This window comes from Lutra lutra, chromosome 7, assembly GCF_902655055.1.
Source record: "Lutra lutra chromosome 7, mLutLut1.2, whole genome shotgun sequence".
Taxonomy (NCBI): Eukaryota; Metazoa; Chordata; class Mammalia; order Carnivora; family Mustelidae; genus Lutra; species Lutra lutra.
In genome coordinates this window covers 119,915,836-119,939,599 of record NC_062284.1, presented here as the reverse complement: position 1 = coordinate 119,939,599, position 23,764 = coordinate 119,915,836, and the positions used below count along the sequence as shown (strand labels likewise).

The 23,764-nt window shown below is 40.5% G+C and overlaps 1 protein-coding gene across 5 annotated transcripts in view; it reads right to left on the bottom strand.

The window, feature by feature from the left end:
* Window positions 1-12,153, bottom strand: part of EML5 (EMAP like 5) — a 170,212-nt gene extending 158,059 nt beyond the window's left edge. For all 5 annotated transcript variants that reach the window (XR_007128598.1, XM_047736562.1, XM_047736563.1 and 2 more), the window contains exon 1: window positions 11,824-12,153. Coding sequence is in view for 4 of the 5 variants with exons in the window: in XM_047736562.1 (XP_047592518.1) it covers window positions 11,824-12,020 (197 nt within the window). In the remaining variant the exon portion in view is untranslated. The remainder of the gene's footprint in view (window positions 1-11,823) is intronic.
* Between the last annotated feature and the right edge of the window lie 11,611 nt (window positions 12,154-23,764).

The following is a 23,764-nucleotide window of genomic DNA, read 5'->3' as shown; positions in this document are numbered from 1 at the left end:
TTCAATTTTCTATAATTGTATTTGATAGTATATTATTGCTAATTTTAAAAATATAACAACTACCCTTTGAGGGGGAGGTCCATGAAGCCTCTCACATTCCGTATGATGTCAACTTCAGACTCCTATGTAGTCTCTTTATGGTTGCAAAAATTGCCCTTTGCTAAGTGCATGTCATCTGAATCTAACATCCAGGTTACAGGTAACATTCCTTATCATGCTAGTAGAGCCACTATCTGTAGAGTTTTATGTGTTAAATACATTGTCCACAGGTTAACTAATAATTAGAAAGGTCACACTGCAACCACATAATGGATGACTAGTCTGTAGGCTCTGTAGTTAGTTATCACCTATGGCCTTTCATTTTCCATTCCTGGTTGGGAATTATGCCCTGCTCCCTGATCAACCATCTATAAAGACAGGATTCTGAGGTGGGTAGACTTGGTTATATCATCACCCTGTGGCTAATTTAAATAATACCATGAGCAAAATCAAGTTAAAACTGCAAATTCTTTAGAATAACTGCTTGTGGTGACTATAATTATGTTGCATAGGCTAAAATGAATAACATAATGAGAGCTTTCACACCAGCAGCAGTAGTGTCTAGTACTGTATCTCCTGACCAAGAAAGTCAGTCCTACCATAGTGATGAAAAGAGATTCCAATGGATTAGGGGCAAAGAATAGATGTCTTCTACCTTGGGAGGTGAAGTAAATACATGATTCACAGCAAGAGTGGCAGAATTGTCCCTTTCAGTTCATCTAACTGATTTGGGGACTGGGCTACGTACACTTCTCTTGCCATCAATTTATTTCTGGGTCTTTAATTTCAATTAAGTGCTCCCTGTTATGCCACATCCCATGCTTCTAGCATCCATGACAAAGACCTCTCACTTTTTTGGGCTCCATCAAGAGGCTGACACCATCCATAACATGGCAATGATACTCCAAAATTCTCACTTCACATCCAATCTGTTTTATCCCTATATTCCCCAGCTTCTTACTTAAGGTAAAATCAGGTATTCTCCCCCTCAATTGTGAAGAACAAGGTAGTTTTTAGAGTGAAATCTGAGTTAACAACACCTACAATCACAACCTCATTTGCCAATCCAGCATTATAAGCGGCCCATCCCAGAAGAAAAAAAACAAAGAATTTTGTGGTGTTATGAATTGAGCCCGACTACAGACTCCAAAAAAGCTAGATCCGGGGTGCAAGGTCCATCTTTGGTCCCATGCTTATTCCCTCAGCTAGCAATCAACCAACACCAAGGAATTAGTCCCCCCCCCCCGCAATGCTTTCTACTTTAGATACACATGCCAGTATAAGGTGGGCACTATATTTCACATGACCATTTAGAATCCAATCCTCCTTTAAATTACATTGGCTAACAGAATGTAATACTTTAGGAAATCCAGGTACAATTAAGGCCTTTGTACTAGTTCTTGGTGTCTTTGGCCAATATGGTGATGCCCATGTGCCACTTAGAATAGATAATACTGTAGCCTAAGCAGAGTGTTTATGCTGATTAGATCTAACTCCTTGCCAGAGCTATGCTGTCTCTGAATTCTGATCCATATTAAGACACAAATTCTCCAGCAAGGAGAATTTGCTGGCCTTTAGGACTGAAGTCCGTCTGCCTGCTGTTAGTGGTGCTTTATGCTTGGGTAGTGGCAACATGTAGTCTGAAGCCCTACAAAACACATCATTCTCTGACTGGATATGAACCTAGCATGCTATTTGAACGGTCTATGCAAGTACATCCACTTTAGAATTTCATAGAGTGGAGAGGATCTGTCCTTTTGATATACTTATGTTCCTTATCAAATACTAACATATTTGGTCTATCTCTGAGTGCAGACCCTGGCTTCAAAATGGAATTTATTAATGGACAATCGGGATTTCCATGGTCCAAATTACTCAGACAAACGCACGGCAACCACTTGAGTCTCTTGAAATCATCACCCAGAGCACAGTTACACCTCACTTGATACCATCCAGGACGCACATTAATTCTGCACATTAAGTGAACTGTCCAGGTGCCCAGTGAGTGAGCACTTTCCTGGACTGATGATGCATGATATCTATTAGTGTTTTAAGTCCCTGATGATACTGAGCAAATCCATCAACAGAAAACCATACTGAGGTCATATTGAGGATTGCTTTTTTTTTTTTGGTAATAAATCTTCAAACATGGAGATTTATGCTATCTAGCATGGGGGGGCCTTAGGCAAGAGGTCTGAAGTTTTAAAGGGATTTCAATACTTAGCAAATTACCCACATCATTATATAATGCATAATAGTAAGTGAATAAATTTGACCAGGCTCTGAATTTTTTTCAGGTTGACTTCCTAGCCCACCAGCTAAACATGGATTACTACCATATTTACAGCAGTGGTTTTCAATCCTGGCTGCCTTAGAACCATCTAGGAAGCTTAAAATTTTAAAATAGAAGCAAACAACAACAAAGAAACTATACTCAAGACCTACCCTAAATAAATTAAAGCAGAATTTTCAGGGATGAGATTCAGCCATTGGTGGTTTTATTATGTTTGCTTTGTTTTTAATCTAAGTAATTCTAATATATAGCCACGGTTGAGAATCAGGAATCCAGAGCAGTGGTTTTCAAATGTTAGACTATATCAGTATTACCTGAAAGTGAATAAAATGGATTGCTGGGTCTTACCTGTATCTACAGTTCCTGATTAGTTCTGGGGGGAAGCCTAAGAATTAGTAGTTCTAACAGTTTCTAGATGATACTATGCTGCTGGTTCAAAGACCACACTTTGAAAAAACCACTGACCTAGAGCATATTTTTCAAATAATGTTTACAAATTATCTGAGAATATTAAAATATAGTCTAATTCAGGAGGTCTAGAGTGGAGTTTGAGATCTGCATTTTTCTTTCTTTCTCTCTTTTTTTAAGATTTGAGAGAGAGCGCGTACTAGTGCACGCGCGCACTCATGTGCACAAGTGTGCAGGAGAGAGGGGCCAGAAGGAAAGAGGAGAGAAGCAGACCTCCCACTGAGCATGGAGCCCCAACACAGGGCTCAATTCCATGACTCCAAGATTATAAACTGAGCCAAAATCAAGAGTTAGACACTTAATTGACTGAGCCACTCAGGCACCTTGAGATCTGCATTTCTAAAGAGCTCCCAGGTTATACCGAACCTCCTCTGAAGCCTATATCTTTGAGTAGCAGGGAGCTAGGGCTAACAGTCATGTGCCTTCTAGCACACAAATTAGAAGCTGCTGGAAAAATCCTGAAGAAGGCCAGTTTTGTATACTAATAATGAAGTGACACATTTTGACTTCCTGCTCATCCCTATTCCAGCAATCACCTGGATATACACAGGCTCTTGGAAAGTCTTGTGATTAGAATGTAATTATTGTAAAATAGCTAACATCTCCACTAAGGTGCTGCATTCCTCACATCTTACTTGATATAGCTAATCACTTCCTTCCCTTGAAATACTCCCTTCATTTGACTTCCATGACCCCACACCCTCTTGGTTTTTCTCCTATCTCTCTGGTCACATTTTTTAAATCAGTTCTTTTTCAAGTTATACATTTAAATGTTGGAGTGCCACAGGAATCCATTTTTTTAAGATCTTTTCTCCATCTATACTTAATCCCTCAGTGATTTCATCCAGGTTCATGGCTTTATTAAATATTATCTACATACCAACCTAAATTTATAGCCTCCTAGACTGCTCCCCTGAATCACAGACACATATGTCCAACTAATTTACAACTCCATTTGACTGTCTATTAGTATCTCATATTTAACACTTCTAAAACAGAGTTCATGGTCTTTTCTCCCAAATCATAAAATTTTCCCTTCCCACAGTCTTTCCCAGTTCAGTAATTAGCAATTCCATGCTTTCAGTTGTTTCAACCAAAAACGTGATTATCATTGACCTATCACAAGTTATATCTGATCCATAGCAAATCATGTTGTCTCTATCTTCGAAATATAGCTGACCTTTTCTTACTACCTGCACTGTTAGCATTCTGGCACAAGTCACCCATATCTCTTCACTAGATTATTCCAGCAGTCTTTTCCCATCTTGCCCCTCTCCCTGTCTGATCTGAACCTTGGAGCCAGAGTGACCTTGATAAACCATTAAGTCAAATTATGTCATTAACTTGATTAAACTGTTCCAGTAGCTTCCCATCTCAAATGAGAAGACTAAATAAAATCCTGACAGCCCAGGAAGTCCTATGCAATCTGCCCCACAACCACTGCTTCAGCAGACCTCATTTCTTACTAATATCACTCAAATTCACTGCACTCCAACCACACTAACTTTCTGACTTTGCCTCACTCATAAGCATTCCACTTCAGGGCTTTTGCACATGATAATTCCTTTGTTTGAAATGTCCTTCCTTTAAAATACCCACACAGCAACACATTCCCTTATCTCCAAGTCTCTACTCAAGTGCTATACTTTACAGTGAGGCCTTCTTGACTACCCTATCTAAACTCTTTCCAATAGTTTCTAGTCTCTACCTCACTTTCCTTTTTTTTTTTTTTTTTGCCCTAATACACAATATATACAGTTGGACCTTGATCCACTTATATGGAGATTTTCTTTTTCAGTCAGTATATTATAAGAATTTAAGTGTCTTTTCTCTTCCTTAGGATTTTTAAAAATATACTTTTTAAAGATTTTATCTATTTATCTGAGAGAGAGATAGAAGTGGGGGCCCAATCCCAGGACCCTGAGATCATGACCTGAGCCAAAGGCAGACACTTAACTGACTGAGCCACCCAGGCACCCCTTCCTTAGGATTTTAAAAACCTTTTCTCTTACCTTACTTTATTGTAATTATATAGTATAAAATACATACAACATACAAAATATATATTAATCAACTGTTTATGGTATTGCTAAGGCTTCTGTTCAATAGCAGGCTATTAGTTAATTTTTGAGAAAGTCAAGTTATATGCAAGTTTTCAACTGCATGGCGGAGTCAGTGCCCCTAAGTCCTGCAATATTCAAACACATTATAATTCTATATAAACACCATCTAATATATATACTATATACTAAGTCCTGCACTGTTCAAACATGTTATATTTATATATAAATACCATCTTATATACTATATACTATACATATGTATATAACATATGTATATAGTACATATATAGTATGTACTGTATACACATATTGTATATAATATATATATACCAGATAATATATTTCTTATTTATTCTATATCTTCACCCAGTAGATATAAATTCCAAAATGGTAAAGAATTTCATCTGTTTGGTTCACTGCTGTATCTCTAATGCTAAGATTAGTCCCTGGTAAATAATAGGTACTCAATAAATACTTGCTGAAAGAATAAGAAATACCCATTTCTATGCTAAGATGTGTCCCAAATGCCACCGAAAAAAGTGTCTGAAGAAAGTGAGAGTAACCAACTGTGGCAAGTAAATAAAAAAAGATGAGAACAGAGAGTTGATCAATGGATGTGGCAATGTGGAGATCATTGGTGACCTTGACAAGAGCTGCTATGGTAAAACAGAAAGACTGAAGGGACAGAAAGGACTGAATGGGAGATAAAGAACTGAAGGGGCATCTGGGTGGCCCAGTCTGTTGATCATCTGCCTCCTGGTTTCAGCTCAGGTCGTGATCTTGGCATCGTGAGACTGAACCCCGCATTGGGCTCTGCATTCAGCGTGAAGTCTGCTTGAGATTCTCTCTCCCTCTCCCTCCATCCCTCCTGCTCACACTCTCTATAAAATGGATAAAAAAAAAAAAAAACAACAACAACAACAAAACAAAAAAACTGAAGATAGTGAGTACAAATAACTTTTCCAAATATTCTCTCTTAACATGAGACCACTGCATATGATGCTATACCTTCCCAGGATGCTATACCTTCATTCATTCCTTTTGATGACAGGTCCTCAGTTTTCCTTAAAGACCCAGTTGAAGTACTATATTCACTAAGAAATATCGTTGTGAACTGTTATGTCCCCATGTACATACCAGATTACAGGTATACCAGCGCTATCCCTAGTACACACAGAATCCTAAGTAATTCTTCACTTGACTGATTGTATCTTTATACTTATAATATTTTCAGGCAGGACCCTTACACAAAGTTAATGCTCAATAAATACAGGTATCTCCCATTTTTTTTTTGAAAGTTCATTACGCCACCCTGCTTTACTAAAGACCTACTTTAGAGCCTGTTTTCACTAACTGAAAGGAATCTGAAAAGGAATTTAGCTTTCACCAAAAAAAGGTAAAAAGCAGAAATAGCATTTCTTTTACTGCAAGCTGTCACTGAGCATATACCCCAAGCAGGGAGAGTGGCCCCCCAAAGCTCCTTGCTTGGAACTACATTCAGCATCCCAGCATCAAGCCGTCATAGTTTTGAAGTGTGTCTGTGACCATGTGTGCTTTATGTTTCAATTTAATTTGTGCATCCATTAGCAATATGTATCCTAAGGTATCAGAAAAGCTAAGAGAAGTTATTTTTTGGGTGAAAGAATGTACAAAAAAATTTCTGTATGATTAATGGTAATTGCTTCTTTGCTTTACACCATTTTGGCTTTAAAAAGTTTCACGAGAAAATGCTACTCTCAAAAAGGAAACCTGTATTTCCTTCAGGTGTGAAAAGGCCTTGAATAGTAAGTTCTTAATGGTTCTAAGAACTTATTCTACGTTTTCCTTCATTTGTATCTAAAATATATTTCATTAGTTCCCTGCATATTCAATGAGACATTATAAAACAACAGTAGTTATTATAATGGAAATCTAAAAATCTGACAGTTCCCTTAATAAAGATACATTTAGGGGTGCCTGGGTGGCTCAATGGGTTAAGTCTTTGCCTTCGCCTCGGGTCATGATCTCATGGTCCTGAGATCGAGCCCTGCACTGGGCTTTCTGCTCCGTGGGGAGCCTGCCTCCCCCTCACCCTCTGCCTGCCTCTCTGCCTACTTGTGATCTCTCACTCTCTGTCAAATAAATAAATAAAATCTTTTAAAAAAATACATTTAATTTACACTTATGACAACTTGAACTATTATTCCAGATAATTCCTACCTCTCCCTGAAAACATCTTCTAATTTTATCCCTTAAACTACGCAGTATTTATAAAACAAATAATAAATATTTTGATATCCAAACACGTAAGATGAAATCTTACAGAATACAATCATTATAGAGTCTGTGGAAGTCAAGCTCACCAAATTCTAGTAACTTAAACATAGGGACATTTTACTAAATCTGTATATATGCTAATATTTTTGGAAGTACTGCTTCTAGATATTACACAGTGCTTAAGAAAATTATGGTATTAGGTTTCAAGGGAGGTTTACATCCATTTCTCAAACTGCTTATGTAAAGAATGCATGTTTTGGGATACAGATTGACAGTGAGCTTCCCAAACAGAATCATCTGGAGCAATTAAAAAAAAAAAATTTCTGGACTTCAATCCTAGAGGATTCTGACTTAGTGCGCCTGAGGGAAAGTCTAAAAATTTGGCAAGAAGCTCTTTAAATGATTCTGATGATCGGCCAGTTACTGGCCATATAACTGAAAACACAAGTAGACAACAAGTAGATTTGGAGTAATTCCTTCCAGACCTTAAAAAGTTGCACCTTGAGGGGCGCCTGGGTGGCTCAGTGGGTTAAGCCGCTGCCTTCGGCTCGGGTCATGATCTCAGGGTCCTGGGATCGAGCCCCGCATCGGGCTCTCTGCTCGGCGGGGAGCCTGCTTCCTCCTCTCTCTCTGCCTGCCTCTCTGCCTGCCTGTGATCTCTCTGTCAAATAAATAAAAATAAAATCTTAAAAAAAAAAAAAGTTGCACCTTGAACCCATACAAACACAAAAAAATATTGACCAACTATAAGATCAACATTCTGAATTGCTTTTCCAACTTTAATTTGACTCGTATAATTCAATTCCTATACCATAAATAGAGCTGTTAAAAACCACTTTTATGGGGTTCCTGGGTGGCTCAGTGGGTTAAAGCCTCTGCCTTCGGCTCAGGTCATGATCCCAGGTTCCTGGGATCGAGCCCCGCATCTGGCTCTCTGCTCAGCAGGGAGCCTGCTTCCTCCTCTCTCTCTCTCTGCCTGCCTCTCTGCCTACTTGTAATCTCTGCCTGTCAAATAAATAAATAATCTTAAAAAAAAAAAACAAAATAAAACACTTTTACTAGATTGCAATGAAGTTTGATCAGTTTTTTTTTTTCTTTCTTTTTCCCCCCACTGAATCCATCAGAGTCCCCAACTCAGCCATGGCTGGGGAGGAAAAGCCACAACAAGGCCATCATCCTCCTCACTCACCAGTTTCTCTCTGGTCAGTTGATCAGTTTTCTTTCTTAAGAACACTACCTACCACAATTGAAGGAAAAAGCTACTATAATTCCATTTTGTCTAAGAAAAAAAGTCCCATCCAGAAGCAATGATTATCATCATTCTAATCTGCAACCATCTAATATGGTATGTTTCCCAAAGTATCTCAGAGGCATTATATAATTTAGGCTCATCACTAACTTGTGAGATACTTTTACCATGTTTAGAAAAAAAAGGAGGGGTGGGCACCTGTGTGGCTCAGTTGTTTAGGATAAGCATCTGACTCTTGATTTCAGGGTCCTGGGATGGAGCGCCCCTCGGGTTCTGTATTTAGCAGGGAGTCTGCTTATCCCTCTGTCTCTGTGCCCCCCACACATGTGCATGCGCTCTCTCAAATAAATAAAATCTTAAAACAACAACAACAACTTAAACTCTATACCTAGAAAATACAGAAACAATGGGCACAGGCAGTTCAATATGGAGGTTCACTTGCATAAGAAAACCAGAGTCAGGTACCAAAATGTACCAAGCTAACTGTAGCTTGACCACCATCAGTGGTCCTCACTAGTGATAAATGATTTGAAAATGGCCAATAATATTCACCACTTCAACAATGAACTTGACAAAAAAGTGTTGGGACATAACTAGGAAAATAAATTTTAGGGGTGCCTGGGTGGCTCAGCTGGTCAAGTGTCTGACTCTTGATCTCAGCTCAGGTCCTGATCTCAGGGTTTTGAGTTCAAGCCCACCACTGGCCTCCACACTGGGCATGGAGCCTACTTTAAAAAAGAAAAAAAAATTTAAGTTATTGCACCCTTTGGGAAGACAACTGAGAAAAGTTTCAAAATACAGACCAAGCTATAGGTGTGCATCTTGTACTAAAACCAGTAGTCTAGACTTTCATAATTTATTTTATAATTTAAACCTGTAGTAACACTTAAAAGCCGGAGAATTTTATCAGCAACTTGAGACACAGAAGAAAAAAAAAAAAAAAAGAAAAATTGACCCTAAAATTCCTCTATTATTTCTGACAGAAGAATGAATTCCTACATGATACTGTAGTACTGAAACAAATAAAACTAAAGGAGAAATTACTAGAGAAGTATATATAGATAGCAAAAATAAGACAACCACAAGCAACACAAAATGGTAAGACAAGTCAGGTGGCACCACTATTGGCCATACGAGATGCAGTAAGATGATAGAAGAACTGGTAAGCAAATGACAGTGTTTACATTCAATATAGCACCTACATTTTCAAAACTTAAGGCCAACAATCTGCTCATTCTGGAATAATCTTAGCCCCAGACTAAGTGATATTTGACTAATAAATTCTATGTAAGTTTCAACAAAACATGGAAATAAAACATGATAAAAATAGGATTGACTTTTTATTACTAAAGCTAACATTAACAGTAACATTTTCCAGCATGTATCACATTTATGAGTATTACATTTTTTTGTTGTGACATAATTGAAAAGTTAGTGGAGTAGTTTCTATACTTACATCTCAAACACTAAATTGACAAAAATTGAAAGGTTTAAAAATTTGATCAATTTCACAAACAAGAATGATCTGTGTCATTCTTGTTTGAAATAAAATTTCCAGAGCTCTTTCACTGATTTTTAAGTTACAATCTCAGCACTGTATCCAATACATGCCACTAATTTCAAGATGCTACATGATACGGATTTCACTTCCCCAATGCAATGTTTTGAGAAATCTTTTTGTTATAGATTACTTTAAGAATGAACTTTTGCATAAAATCATAACCATGTATCCAATTATGGGAAAAATTAGAGTAGTTTGTCATTTTGAGATATATGTTTGGGCTGTGCAACTCTATATACCAAAAAAAGACAAAAGCATTACCTTCCTTAGTTTACTAAAACACAATAACATATAGCTTTAATTGCTGCTGGAAGAATAAACAAAACATAATTTATCCCATCAAATACATCATATTTGATACAGAAAACCTCAGTACTACACTGCTCTCCACTACCAAGGAATAAAAAACAATAGAAGTGCACCATGAGAAGACTTCGAAATCCTTCACACATACCCCGACTACTGAATTCAACCTAACAGCTAGTATCTGGAAGAGGGCTTCAGTCACCACCGCTTCAATTAAGTAAAACTACTCTCCCCTGTTTTAGTGAGGGAGACCTAACGCAAGGAAAAGGAGAGAGAAACTGTAAATGACTGGGGAAAAAGACAAAGAATTGGGGTAAATTCTACTCTTGGGGTGAATGAATAAAAACCAACCAACAAAAACACCATAATCTCAGTTTTTGCTCTCCTTATCTTTACTCATTCTGCTCTATCTTTAGGTTTCCTTCTCCCTTTTAAAAGACCAGAGTTCTATAGAGACTCCACAAACTAGAACAACTATGTTATTTACAGAATGTAAATACCAGAGCATCTTGCCTACAAGATAGCAAACGAAGATATTGGACTTGAAATGCCCAATTTAAATCCTGTGGAACATAAATAAAGAAGACCGAGCAACCAAGTCAAATCATGGTAGCTCTGTTAAAAACCCAGAAGCAGCACACAAACACGTTCTCAAAATGTTTTTAAATATATTCTCCTTCTGTCAAGGACAAAAATGTTGTGCTTGAAACATAACCAATGGCCTAGAATAATTTCTGCAGCTTTTAACTTTGTCAAAAAAGCTCCGCTGAGACACTGATTGGAAATTAAATTTCAAATATACCGCTCACTAAAATGTAAACAAGCACTCACACCAATCTTAATGCCCAAAGAATAATTAAAATGGGGGGGGTAAATAAAAAGCACAAAACTGAACTTATTAGGAGTACTTCAGGGAAAAAAACAAAAACTAGAGAATTAGAAATCAGTGGTAATCACTTTCAGCTGCTTCTTCAGATTAACCCCTCCACACCAAAGTGCCCTCAGGTGTGCAAAACGTTAATTTCCAATGAATCACCTGAAGGCTGCAGGGGTTTCTTTTCTGTCTGCTGATAACAGTAGGCAGTGAAATCTGAACTCATTATTATGGCCACGAGGTGAGTGCCCTCCAGGCTGCCACCTGCGCGCGCTTCCCAAGACCTAGTATTTTAGAGCCTACAGCTTGCGGTGTTTCTGTCAGTTTCCTATTAGGTAAAGGATTTCCACCTTGGTGCTTTAAGAACTCGTTTAATAAGAAATCTCTGGCGGGATTTAAAGGAATAAACTGCTACCAAAATAACCTTTTTTGCAGTTTTCATAAATTTGGAGGAGGAAGGGGGCACAAAGCCATAAAACCGAACGCCCAGGTGTCACCGCACAGACCCGACGGAGAGACTCTAGAACACGGAGACGGGGAAAGGCGTTTGTCGGGTGTCACCAGGGTGGATCCGGGACAAGACACTGGCGGGTTTCTGTCTGGGGCGATGCTCCCTGCAGGAGCGGGTCACGGCAGGCACCCAGAAGGAAGCGCAAGTACCAACTCCGCGAGCGGTTCGCGGGGCTGACGGCCGCCCCCACCCCCACCCCGTACCTGATGATGTCGTCGCTGTGGCCCCGGTAGAACTTCTGTCGATGCTCCCGCGGGCTGTACACCACGCCGACGCCCGCCACGAAGTACACGATCTCCTTGGCCGCCGTGTAGTAGAGGTTGTTGCGGCACTGGTGGCCCCGGTAGCCGTACACCCACTCGAGCCGCAGGTGGCAGTTCGGGGCGCTCCGGGCCGCCATGTCGGGGCGCCCACCCCGCCGCTCCAGCTCGGGCCCGCGGCGGCGACAGGCGGCCGCGGCCCCGCGAAGAAAGCCCTCCCGCTGGCGGCCGGGACTTCCCGCCTGCCGCGTCCTCTAAGCCGCGCCGGGCAGGTGCATGTCGCTTCTTCTGGCCGCCGCCGCCGCCTCAGCCCACGGGCGGGAGGAGAACCCTCGCCTCGCTGAACATGCTGAGGGCCGCGGACGCCGCCGGCCGTCAAGTGAGATGCCGCACGCCCTGCGTCCGCCTCGGCTCGCCTCCGCCGCCCGCAGAGCCCAGGCTTTGAGCCGAGCCGAGCGAGGTCCCGTCCCCCGCCTCCACTCCTAAGCCACCGCCCGCGCAACCGGCTCCCCGCCCCGGTCACCTGCGGCGTTCGCGCCCGGCCGCGGCCTCGTCCCAGTCCCTCAGCCCCGCGCGCTCGCGCCGCGCGTTCCCCGGACCGCAAAAAGCGGCGGCGCGGTCTCGCGTGGCCCCGCCCCCAGCCGCTGTCGCCGCCCGCGCCCGTTTCGCCCCGCCCTTCTCAGCTGGAGACAGTGAGGGCCTGCGGAGCTGCAGGCGACTGCGGCTGGCTGCTCTGCTCCGGCGACGGAGCCCTTACCCACCCGCACCCTCCACCCCCGACCCCGGCCTTGGCGCTGAGTCCCCCAGCCGCTCACAGGCGCTGAGCCTTCACTGAGACCCCGAGACCCCTGGCGAACCGTGGGCGACCCCCAGCTTCCTGCTGCTTGGAAACGGTGAAGCGCCTTTCTGGAAAGGCCTCTCTCCCGACCAGGACTACGTTTGCGCCTGGGAGAATAAACACTAGGATGCCAATCTCATTTTTTCCCTGATACTTCGTGTGTGTGTGTGTGTGTTTCTTGGTGCTTCATACTGCTCACTATACCAGCCATTGGGGTAAAACCTGACTTTCTAAGTTTAGGTTTTCTTATTTGTGCAGGTGACCTTAAAACGGACAGGAGGATATAGCTCATAAAACGACACCCTAGGTCTGATTTCTTAATAGCTATGGCACCTGAATTTATTTTTAATTACTATTTCAAATACCAATAAACTGTTGATATGTCTTGCATTGTAGTATTGGTGAAGTAAGACGGCTTGAGTATTGTGATCCTGGAGAATGTCCCCAAAACGAAATTACTGGGAGAAGTGAATTCCTCACTATGCCAGTTCAGCTCCTTTTCAGTTTTCTAAGTGCCCCCCTTTCTCACAGGATTATGCAAAGATTTACCAATACCTATAAAAATAATTAAAAATCCATATTTTTATTTTTTTGTATAGGCTGCATGCCCAGCGAGGAGCCCAATGCGGGGTCTCAAGACCTGACTGAGCTAAGAAATGCTCAGCCAACTGAGCCACCTAGGGGCCCCTGAAATCCATATTTTTATTAAAGGTTTTAAGTGCATGATGATAGCCACAAGTTTTACAACGAATACTAACTCATGTCTAAAAAATCGGTTTTGGTTTCCCTGGAAAATACCAAAACTTGGAAATCTGACAAAAACTAGAATAAACTTGTATCCTCTTAAGAAATATGTCTGCACAAAAGTGTTGTTTCCTATAGTATATCTATACCTTGGAATGGATATTACCCAGTCTCTACATCCTCAAAGATGTAAATTACCTACTTGGATGGAGGGGATGTTTTTCCGAAACCTTTTGATTGTGACTTCTAGTCTATAGGAATGGAAGGGCCATCTCAGAGCAAGGAATTTACGTACATGTCATGCAGAGTAAACTCCGAAGGTGCAAGTAGGTTTGGTGAACTCCACCAGTAAGTCTGGAAGTAAAAATCAAATCCACTGTACTTTCCAATATATGATCATCTAAACAGGGTAGTGAGGAACTATGATGCAGGAAAAACTTAGTGTAAGAAAAAAAAACAAAAACATAAAAACTTAGTGTAAGGACTTCGTGTAGTTTCTAAGCTTTCAGATGTCCTCAAGCTTATTATTTTTGCTATTCCCAGAGTGATTAAAACTTTTATAATGAAAATGATCCTTGTCCTAATTTCTAGGAGCAGCCAAGAATTAGAAGGGGGTAGTGAGCAAGACTGGGGGAAACATGCCCCACTCTGCAGCTTATCTTTGACTTGGGATAGTAACAATCTCAGGAAAAAAGAGGAATTTGTACTGAGCACTTGCTGAAAAGAAAAGAGAACCCAGGCCTGAGAAGGGCTCTGAGGCCATAAAAAGGTTCTCATGACAAAGGCACATATAATTTCTCTTTGACATCTATATTTGTTTTTTTGTCTTAAGAATATGTTTGCTAGCTCACCCTAGTGAGTTCCCTGAAAACCCCTGGTAAGAAAAAGAAACACTTAATGATCATTTAAATTTAAGCAGCGAACTTAGAAAAGATGAAATATTTTGTTGCCATGTATTTGTGGTACACTAATTGCTAGTTACATGTAGTTTTTATGAGACGTAGGATGGTGAAAAATAATACGCTTTTCTGTTTCAGATTTTTCAGTACAATGTCTTATGAATCCCATGATATATATTTAAATACTCATATTAATAACAGATTTAAACAATTTATTTTTCCATTAGCATGTTTTCCGTTACAAATTTTAATGACCCAAGGGCGGAGTGTGAAGCAAAAACATGCTTAATTAAAGCATCCTCAACTGACAGCTAAAGACCAAAAGAGACAGCTGAGACACAAAGGTGGCTAAAAAATGAAGTATTCATGAATGCTACCAGAGGAAAAAAAAAAGCCTGATTAGTTCTTCGGCCTACAATTTTATATAATCTGCTATTACTAACATCACATCAGATAGTTTAATCAAGCTTTTATCACTAAATGAGATTCTACCACCAATAACCTTTGAAAATAGTGCAAATAAGGATGCAGGAGAAAGACCCCCAAAATTCTATATATCAGGAGTTAGACATTTGTTGAGACATTCTAAGTAAAATCTCCAATACCCTTTGGCCATCTATATCATGAAACTCGAGTTCCTAGTATGGAGTTTTATATTCCAGACATTTGAAATATTTCTAAGATTCAAGTAAATAACTTTATTTGCTGACCACGGATTTTGGCTAACCTCAGGTCTGCAAAAGAAATATAAGGAAAGTATATAAAATATAAAACCCAAAATTCATGAATTAATTCTAGCTAGCTAATTCAGTCAAATTATAATGATATTTTAATAAACTGTCCATAAATACATTGTTGTAACTATACCTTTAAAATAACCTGTTCTACGCACAGAGCCTAACACAGTGCCTGGCACTACAGATGATGTTCCATATACACTTGTCAGTCACTAAATATAGAAGAGAATACTTGTGTAGTCACAATAGGATTCCTTTTAGTTTTATCTTTTTTTTTTTTTTTAAGAGAAAGAGTATGAGGGAGGGGGTAGGGGGGTGAGGAGCAGAGAGAAAGGGAGAGAGAACTTAAGCAGGCTCCATGCTCAGCAAAGAGCTCCATCCTGGGCTCCATCCCACAATCCTGAGATCACCACCTGTGCGGAAGTCAAGAATCAGTTGCTCAAGTGACTAAGGCACCTGGTCGCCCCCTCTTAGTTTTTTCTTGAATAGTTGAAACTTTCGAAAAATTAAGCATTTTTCTCATCCCCCATACTGTATTAGTCAGGACTTCTTTGGTTGTATGTGATAGAAACCCACTCAAAATGGCTTAAGGTAAAAAGGGAATTTTAATGCCACATACGATTGAAACCCAGAACTGGCATCCTAGGACTCAAGTAAGGTTTTCAGAACCAGATCATCAGTTCTCTTTTCCTTTGGGTTGACTCCATTGGCAGACAAGAAAACTAGCTGCCACCATCTCCAATTCTACATCATAGTCTCTTAGCAAATGACTATGGAAAGAGTTTTCTGTTTTGTTTTGTTTTGTTTTCCTCAGCAGTTCCATTGGAAACTCCTAGACTTCAGTCTCATTGGCTCTGATTGGTTGAGTTCAGATATGAACCCACTCTTGGATCCATAGGATAGTGCCTGGTGACTAAAACCCAGGAAGGGAGAGTGAGAAAAGGGTGATGCTGTCAAGGAAAACTTAAGTGGTGTGACCAGAATAAGAAGGGATGGAAGCCCGCAGTGGTTACTCAGCGACTTTGATGCTGTCATACTACTCAACCTCCTTTTATACAACTAAATACACAAGCAATCTAAGATTTTGAAAAGTAATACGTGTTTGCTAAATAAATGCAGTGCTTTAAAAAAAATTTTAGTTAATTTATTTATTTGTCAGAGAGAGGGAGAGGGATCATAAGCAAGGGGAGGAGCAGGCAGAGAGAGAAACAGGCTCCCTGCTGAGAAAGGAGCCTGTTGGGGGATTCGATCCCAGAACCCTGGGATCATGACCTGAGCTGAAGGTAGACACTTAACTGACTGAGCCACACAGGCATCTCTAAATGCAGCTTTAAGACAAAACTTCTTGGGGTGCCTGGGTGGCTCAGTCATTAAGCATCTGCCTTCCACTTGGATCATGGTCCCGTGGTCCCAGGATCGAGCCCTGGATAGGGTTGGGGTCCTGAGATCGAGCCCTGCATCAGTCTCCTTGCTCAGTGGGGAGCCTGCTTCTCCCTCTCCCACTCTCCCTGCTTGTGTTCTCTACTGTGTGTCAAATAAATAAATAAAATCTTTAAAAAAAAAAAAAAGACAAAACTTCTTCTAACCAGATTGCCACTCAAATATCCTCCTCTGAAAAAAAATTCTAAAGCTAGCCCCAGATGCCAGGCAGAACAAAGCAACAGATGCTGTCTATCATTAACCATATTTTCAAGTACCTATTAGATTTTACCTAAAGCCTCTAAAAACTGCTATATGATTTAAGTAAAAGAAGTCTCAAACCAAGTTGTCTTCTACACTTCTACACATCTTGCCATTTCCTTCTTCCACATTAACAACATCAGTATTCCTCCATGTAGGCAGGTTGGGAAGCTAGGCAGTTGTCTTTGGTTCTTTGGTGTTTCCCACTTTCCATATCCAATTAACAACTCCATTTGATTCTATTTTAGAAATTTTCCTAAACTCCATCCCCATCTCTACAGCCACACCTCCATTGCTATAGCTCAGTTCAAATTCTAATGATCTATTCGCTAGATTCTGCAGCCCGAGTTATCTATAAAAAAATCATACATCTGATTATGCCATTCCCATTTCAAGAAATTTTTCTAGAAGCAGTTTAGGCATCTCAAGCCTTGAAATGTTCTTATCTGAATAGCCAGGGGGATATTGAAAAAGAAAACCAAAGCTGGGGGCATCACAATGCCTGACTTCAAATTATATTACAAAGCTGTGATCATCAAGGCGCACAGTACTGGCACAAAAAGAGACATCCTAGAGGAGAATGCAGGCAGTAACCTCTCTGACCTCAGCTGCAGCAACTTCTTGAAAGACAGGTCTCTAAAGGCAAGGGAAACAAAAACAAAAATGAACCACTGGGACTTCATCAAGATAAAACTTCTGCACGGCAAAGGATACAGTCAATAAAACTAAAAGGCAACCTACAGAATGGGAAAAGATATTTGCAGATGACATAACAGATAAAGGGCTAGTATCCAAGACCTATAAAGGACTTCTCAAACTCAACACCCAAAAAACAAATAATCCAGTCAAGAAATGGGCAGAAGACATGAAAAAACACTTCTCCGAAGACATACAAATGGCCAATAGACACATGAAAAAATGTTCCACATGACTAGCCATCAGGGAAATACAAATCAAAACCACAATGAGATATCACCTTATACCAATTAGAATGGCAAAAATTAACAGGATAGGAAAAAACAATGTTGGCAAAGATGTGGAGAAAGGGGAACCCTCTTACACTGATGGTGGGAATGCAAGCTGGCAAACAGTATGGAGGTCCCTCATAAAGTTAAAAATAGAACTACCCTATGACCCAGCAATGGCACCACTGGGATAGTTATCCCAAAGATACAGATGTAGTGAAAAGAAGGGGCACATGTACCTCAATGTCACAGCAGCTATGCCCATGACAGCCAAACTGTGAAGGACCGAAATCCTTCAACAGATGAATGGATAGAGAATGGATAGAGAAGATGTGGTTCATGTGTACAATGGAATATTACTCAGCCATTAGAAAGGATGAATACCTACCATTTGCATCAACATGGATGGAACTGGAGGGTATTATGCTAAGTGAAGTAAGCCAATCAGAGAAAGATAATTATCATAGGGTTTCACTCATAATGTGGAATATAAGAAATAGTGCAGAGGACCATAGTGGAAGGAAGGTAAAACTGAATGGGAAAATATCAGATAGGGAGACAAACCATGAGAGATTCTGGAAACAAACTGAGGGGTACAAAAGGGAAGGGGTCGGGGGATGGGGTAACTGGGTGATGGACATTAAGGAGGGCACATGATCTGATGAGCTCTGGGTGTTATACGCAACTAATGAACCACTGAACACTATGTCAAAAACCAATAATGTACTGTACTGTATGTTGGCTAATTGAATTAAAAAAAGAAATGTTCTTTTCCTTTGACTCACTAATTTCTCAGCTAGTTACCTGTCACAGTGAAATAATAAAAAATACAGATCAAGACACATGTGCCAAAATACTTACTATGGCATAATTTAGAACAATAAAATTAAGGAATCCTAACTATCCAACCATAGAGAAAACTTTAAGTAAACAGATTCAGCCCATATGAAAAATATTATAAAACCATAAAAATTAGGTTTCCAAGTAAATTTTGGCAACATTGGAAATTTCCCATAATAAGATATTACTTTTTTTTTTAATCAGGATTTTAAAAATGTAGAAGAAAAAGGAAGGAGGGAGGACTTATTTGTCCAGCTGTTTCCTCTCCCACTGGTTATTAAAGTTTATCTCTTGGGGAGTTGGAGTTAATACCCACACTTCCAGGTTACATCATCCAGCTTCTTCTGTGATCTCTGGGCCATGGGCTCCCTGAGCCCCAATTCCCACAGAGTAATGCAAAGAGGACCAGACGGTAATTACACAGACAGTGAGTTTCATTAAGGAAAGGAATTTCAACCAAGGTCAGAGAACCTAAGTCTTTTATAATGGGCAGTAAGCCTCTTTGACTCTTGCCCACAAGCAAGGTATCATCTTTATTTATCTTTATTCTACTGGATAATAAATAAACCTGCTTTTTGTTCCAGAGGGAGACACTATCTTTGTCTTCCAAGGTTGTTCAAACATCCTTGAGGAGATAGTCTGGAACAAAGGCAGTCCATGCCACTGCAAACAAGATGTTCAGAAACACAGGAGACCTGTGGAACCTTCTCTCCTAACATAGATTCAACCTTCAGCAGCCAAGTGCTTACTTCCTGCGTGCAAATGCTACCAAACTGTAATCAACAGGTAAAATATATTTCTGCAGCAACCAAGAACACTGACTCAAGCAAGGAGTGCAACATATTATTGTCAAAGACAAAGCTAGACACTTTTTCTGAGGACAGATTTTATTCAGTAATACTACTGTGCTAGGGAGGAGGGTCCAGTGGTTGTTGAACTCAACTTCCCCGAAACAAAAGAGCAGAGATTTTTTTAAAGCCTGGGTGTGCTAGGGAAAAGGCAGGGTGTTAAGAGCCATTAGTCCACATGACGAGGACACTCAGATTTGTTAATTGAAGCTTATCTGGAGGAGAAATAAACTTCTTCTTTTTTTTCTTTTTTTTAGATTTTATTTATTTATTTGACAGAGAGAGAGAGATCACAAGTAGGCAGAGAGGCCACAAGTAGGCAGAGAGGCAGAGAGAGAGAGGGGGGGAAGCAGGCTCCCCGCTGAGCAGAGATCCCGATGCGGGGCTCGATCCCAGGACCCCAAGATCACGACCTGAGCCGAAGGCAGAGGATTTAACCCACTGAGCCACCCAGGCGCCCCGAGAAATAAACTTCTATATGACAAAAGGCAGTGGTGCACGTGAAAGCAAGGCAGACACCAGAGTTAGGCCCTTATCCTCCACTTAGCACTTATCACAATGAATTTTAGGAAATTGTTTATTTCTGCAGATGCAGGGACTGAGGGTGAAAGTTATCTCCCTGAAGGTTTGCATTGCAAAGAGACTGCTCTTCTGTCCAGGAAGTAGATTCCCGTGGTAGCTTTACATCTCAAAGGGCAGAAAACAGATTTATAATTGAAAGCTTTCTAATGTAACTGCCCTAAGAGGGAGTTCACAGCCCTCTTACCAGGCTGGAACAATGGTAAATTCTGCTGGTAGCACCAAGCTTTCTCAGGCAGGCATTTTTAGGGAGCTGAGATAATTCTAGGATCATGGCCGTAAACTCCTGAAGTTATGCTAGAGTTTGTCAAGTGTTTTAGCACAGAGGATTAGATGGAGTTGTTACATGCCAAGCATTCTACCGTCCTCAGCACAGAGTTGCAGAACTAGCTACCAGTAGAAGTAAGAAACATATCTTCACATTAGTGTCATGAAAAAAATGAGACAATTTTGCTCAATGAACTTTGAATAGAACACCTTCAAGGCCAGAAGATGCTTGCACAAATACTGAAAGATGTTATTATCCACTGTAGTAGTGATTACTCTGTAATTATTGTTGACTTGTTTCAAGCTGCTTCATGTTTATAATGCCTTCAAATAGATCACCAAAGCTTCTACTAATCGAAAGCATGCCACAGAAAGAAAAAGGTTAAGAACCACCACCATAATCATTCCTAAACATAAACTGAGCGCCCACGTGTGAATCACTGAGGTCGGTGGTATGGAGGAGTAATCAAGGAAAAGGAACCTGCAGTCTGTGCTTTGAAAAATTTATGTTTGAAAGGAGAAAACAAGAGAAGTACATAAGTACCTTTAAAAACAAGTGAAAATATATATAAAGTGAATTAAATATAAATATATATGCACATTTTAATGGAACTAAAGGCCATATCTTAAAAATTACAAAATAATTAGAGAGTAAACATGCTCTTGTCAGAGGCTTTTTGGAATTCTTTTGATCATTAACACCTACTATATATATATTTTTTTTAATTTTATTTATTCAATAGAGAGAGAGACCGCAATCGAGGGAACACAACAAGGGGAATGGGAGAGGGAGAAGCAGGCTTCCCGCGGAGCAGGGAGCCTGATGTGGGGCTGGATTCCAGGACCCTGGGATCACGACCTGAGCTGAAGACAGACGCGCAATGGCTGAGCCACCCAGGTACCCCCACTTACTATATATTTTTAAAAAATAATGTAGGAAAGATAAGAGACAAAAGTAGATTAACTATAGGTTGTGCAAAAAAATAAACTTAGGTACAAAGTATTCATGAGAAGGTAAGTCTTAATCTGATTTTGATGCAGGAGGATTTCCTGGAGAGGCAACCACAGTCTAGTTGTAGATTGTGCAATTCCAGAAAAAGGAGATATGATAACTGGAGCTAAAAGAAGATAACCCAGGGTGTACAAAAGACAAGACAATAGTAAAATACCATATACATTTCAAAGTCACAGACTTTACTATACTAGGAAAGTATTTCTTTTTAAATATTTTATTTATTTATTTATTTATTTATTTATTTGACAGAGAGAGATCACAAGTAGGCAGAGAGGCAGGCAGAGAGAGAGGAGGAAGCAGGCCTCCCGCTGAGCAGAGAGCCTGATTCTGGGCTCAACTTGGGGCTGAATCCCAGGACCCTGGGTTCATGACCTGAGCGGAAGGTGGAGGTGGAGGCTTAACGCACTGAGCCACCCAGGCACCCCCTAGGAAAGTATTTTAACCAACAAATAAAACACTATTTCTAAACAACATCTTTACATTTTGTTATTTTTATTTTGTTCTGGGTACCCTGTGAGCATGCCACAAATATCTGATCTATATATTTTGTAGCCTTTTAAAACTAAATATACTTGTAACAAACGTTTCTGAATACAGATTTGCTCATTATTTTGCAGTATAATGCCACGTATTTTAAATGTGACTAAGTTGGGGTTCCTACGTGGCTCAGTGGGTTAAAGCCTCTGTCTTCGGCTCAGGTCATGATCCCAGGGTCCTGGGATTGAGCCCCCCATCAGGGTCTCTGCCCTGTAGGGAGCCTGCTTCCTCCTCTCTCTCTGCCTGCCTCTCTGCCTACTTGTGATCTCTGTCTGTCAAATAAATAAATAAAATCTTTTTTAAAAAAATATAAATAAATAAATGTGACTAAGTTAATTTAAAATTTCTTTTGAATTACAACTTATACCCATCTAATACACTATAGCAAGGTCATTTGCCAATGCCCATTCTATAACCAAATGCAAAATACTGACATATCACTGAATAGTTCAAATGTTACTTACTCTCTTTGTGGTCCTTTCTGGTACAGTCTGGTTTATCTTCAAGAACTTAAAGGCTTTAATATGTAAAATACAAACTTTGTAGGATCTCAACTATACATTGTTTAATACCATTTTTTGCGAATCAAATTATGATTACTCCCCCTACCACCACCACCACTAGAAATTCTCCAGCAGCTTCCCACTGCTTAAAATAAAGGCTACATCCTTAACCAGGCCCAGAACCCCAGTATGGCCTGGCTCCTGCCTCACCACCTTCATTTCACACCTTCTTCCCACTCACTCGGCTTATTCCGGGCTCCTGCCACCCTGGTCTTTCGATTTTCTTTTGTTTCCTAGAACGTGCCCTATTACCCTGCCACAGGGACTGTCAGCTGACTGGCTGGTATACTCTGTGCCGTTTTCGAGTCAATCCTTCCTAAAGAGGCTACTCTCCTTCTCATACACTCTCATAACACCTAGTGTCTCTTTCTTAATACTTATCAAACTTGTAATTTTATATCTCCTTGTATAATTCATTTATGTCGGTCTCCCCAGCAGCTACAAGCTCCTTGAGGGCTTTCCTGAAAAAGAAATCAGAGCAAGGGCAGAGCAGGAAAATGGAGTATGGGTCCCTTCATGGTGCAGGCACACAGATCTGCTTGGTTGTCCCTCTCTTGTAGGGGGCAAGCAGAGAATTCTGCCCACTTACAGGACGGTAGGATTCAGAAAAAGATCCACTGCCGATAGGGGAGGGGTAGTTCAAAATCCACCAGTTCTTAGGGAGGGGCAGGAAATCCTCTTGGGCCCAGGAATACCATCCAAATACCAACACAAAGCAGAGGTGTGATACTCCTGGGCTGGGAACAGAGAACTCCCCCAGAAAGACCACACAGAGATAGAAGGTAGCATTTGACTGTCAGGAGAAGGCAGGAGTGGGGGAAAAAAGCTTAAGTGCCCAGGCCCAGACGCACAGACCTGTCTAAGCCTCAGAGGCTGGACAAAAAGACCAAGAACATCTTTCCATTCCCACCACAAGCTTAAGCGTAACAAGCCTCAGTGGCCTACTGGGGCAAGGGCATGAACACAGAGGGAGAGAGACCCTGCTTGTTCCATGACAGTTCTGAGGGATCTAGGAGTGAAGCAGGAGCAAATTAACATGGATACAGTACCATTATTGGATCTACAAACCGTATTCAAATGCTGCCGTAGTCTAGTTAATATCCTTTATAGGAAACATTTTAAAATTTCAAGATCTGATCCAGGATTCCATTCATATGTTGCATTTTAATTTCCATGTCTCTTTTCACCTGGAAAAGTTTCTGAGTCTCTCTTTATTTTCCATCATTTTAACATTTTGAAGAATGCAGATTATTTTGTAGAATGTTCTTCTGTTGGGCTTGTCTGATGTTTTTCCCTCACTACTAGATTCTTGCTTTCCGTTGTTGGCAGGAATACAAAAAGCAATGTTGTATCTGTCTCAGTACATCAGACC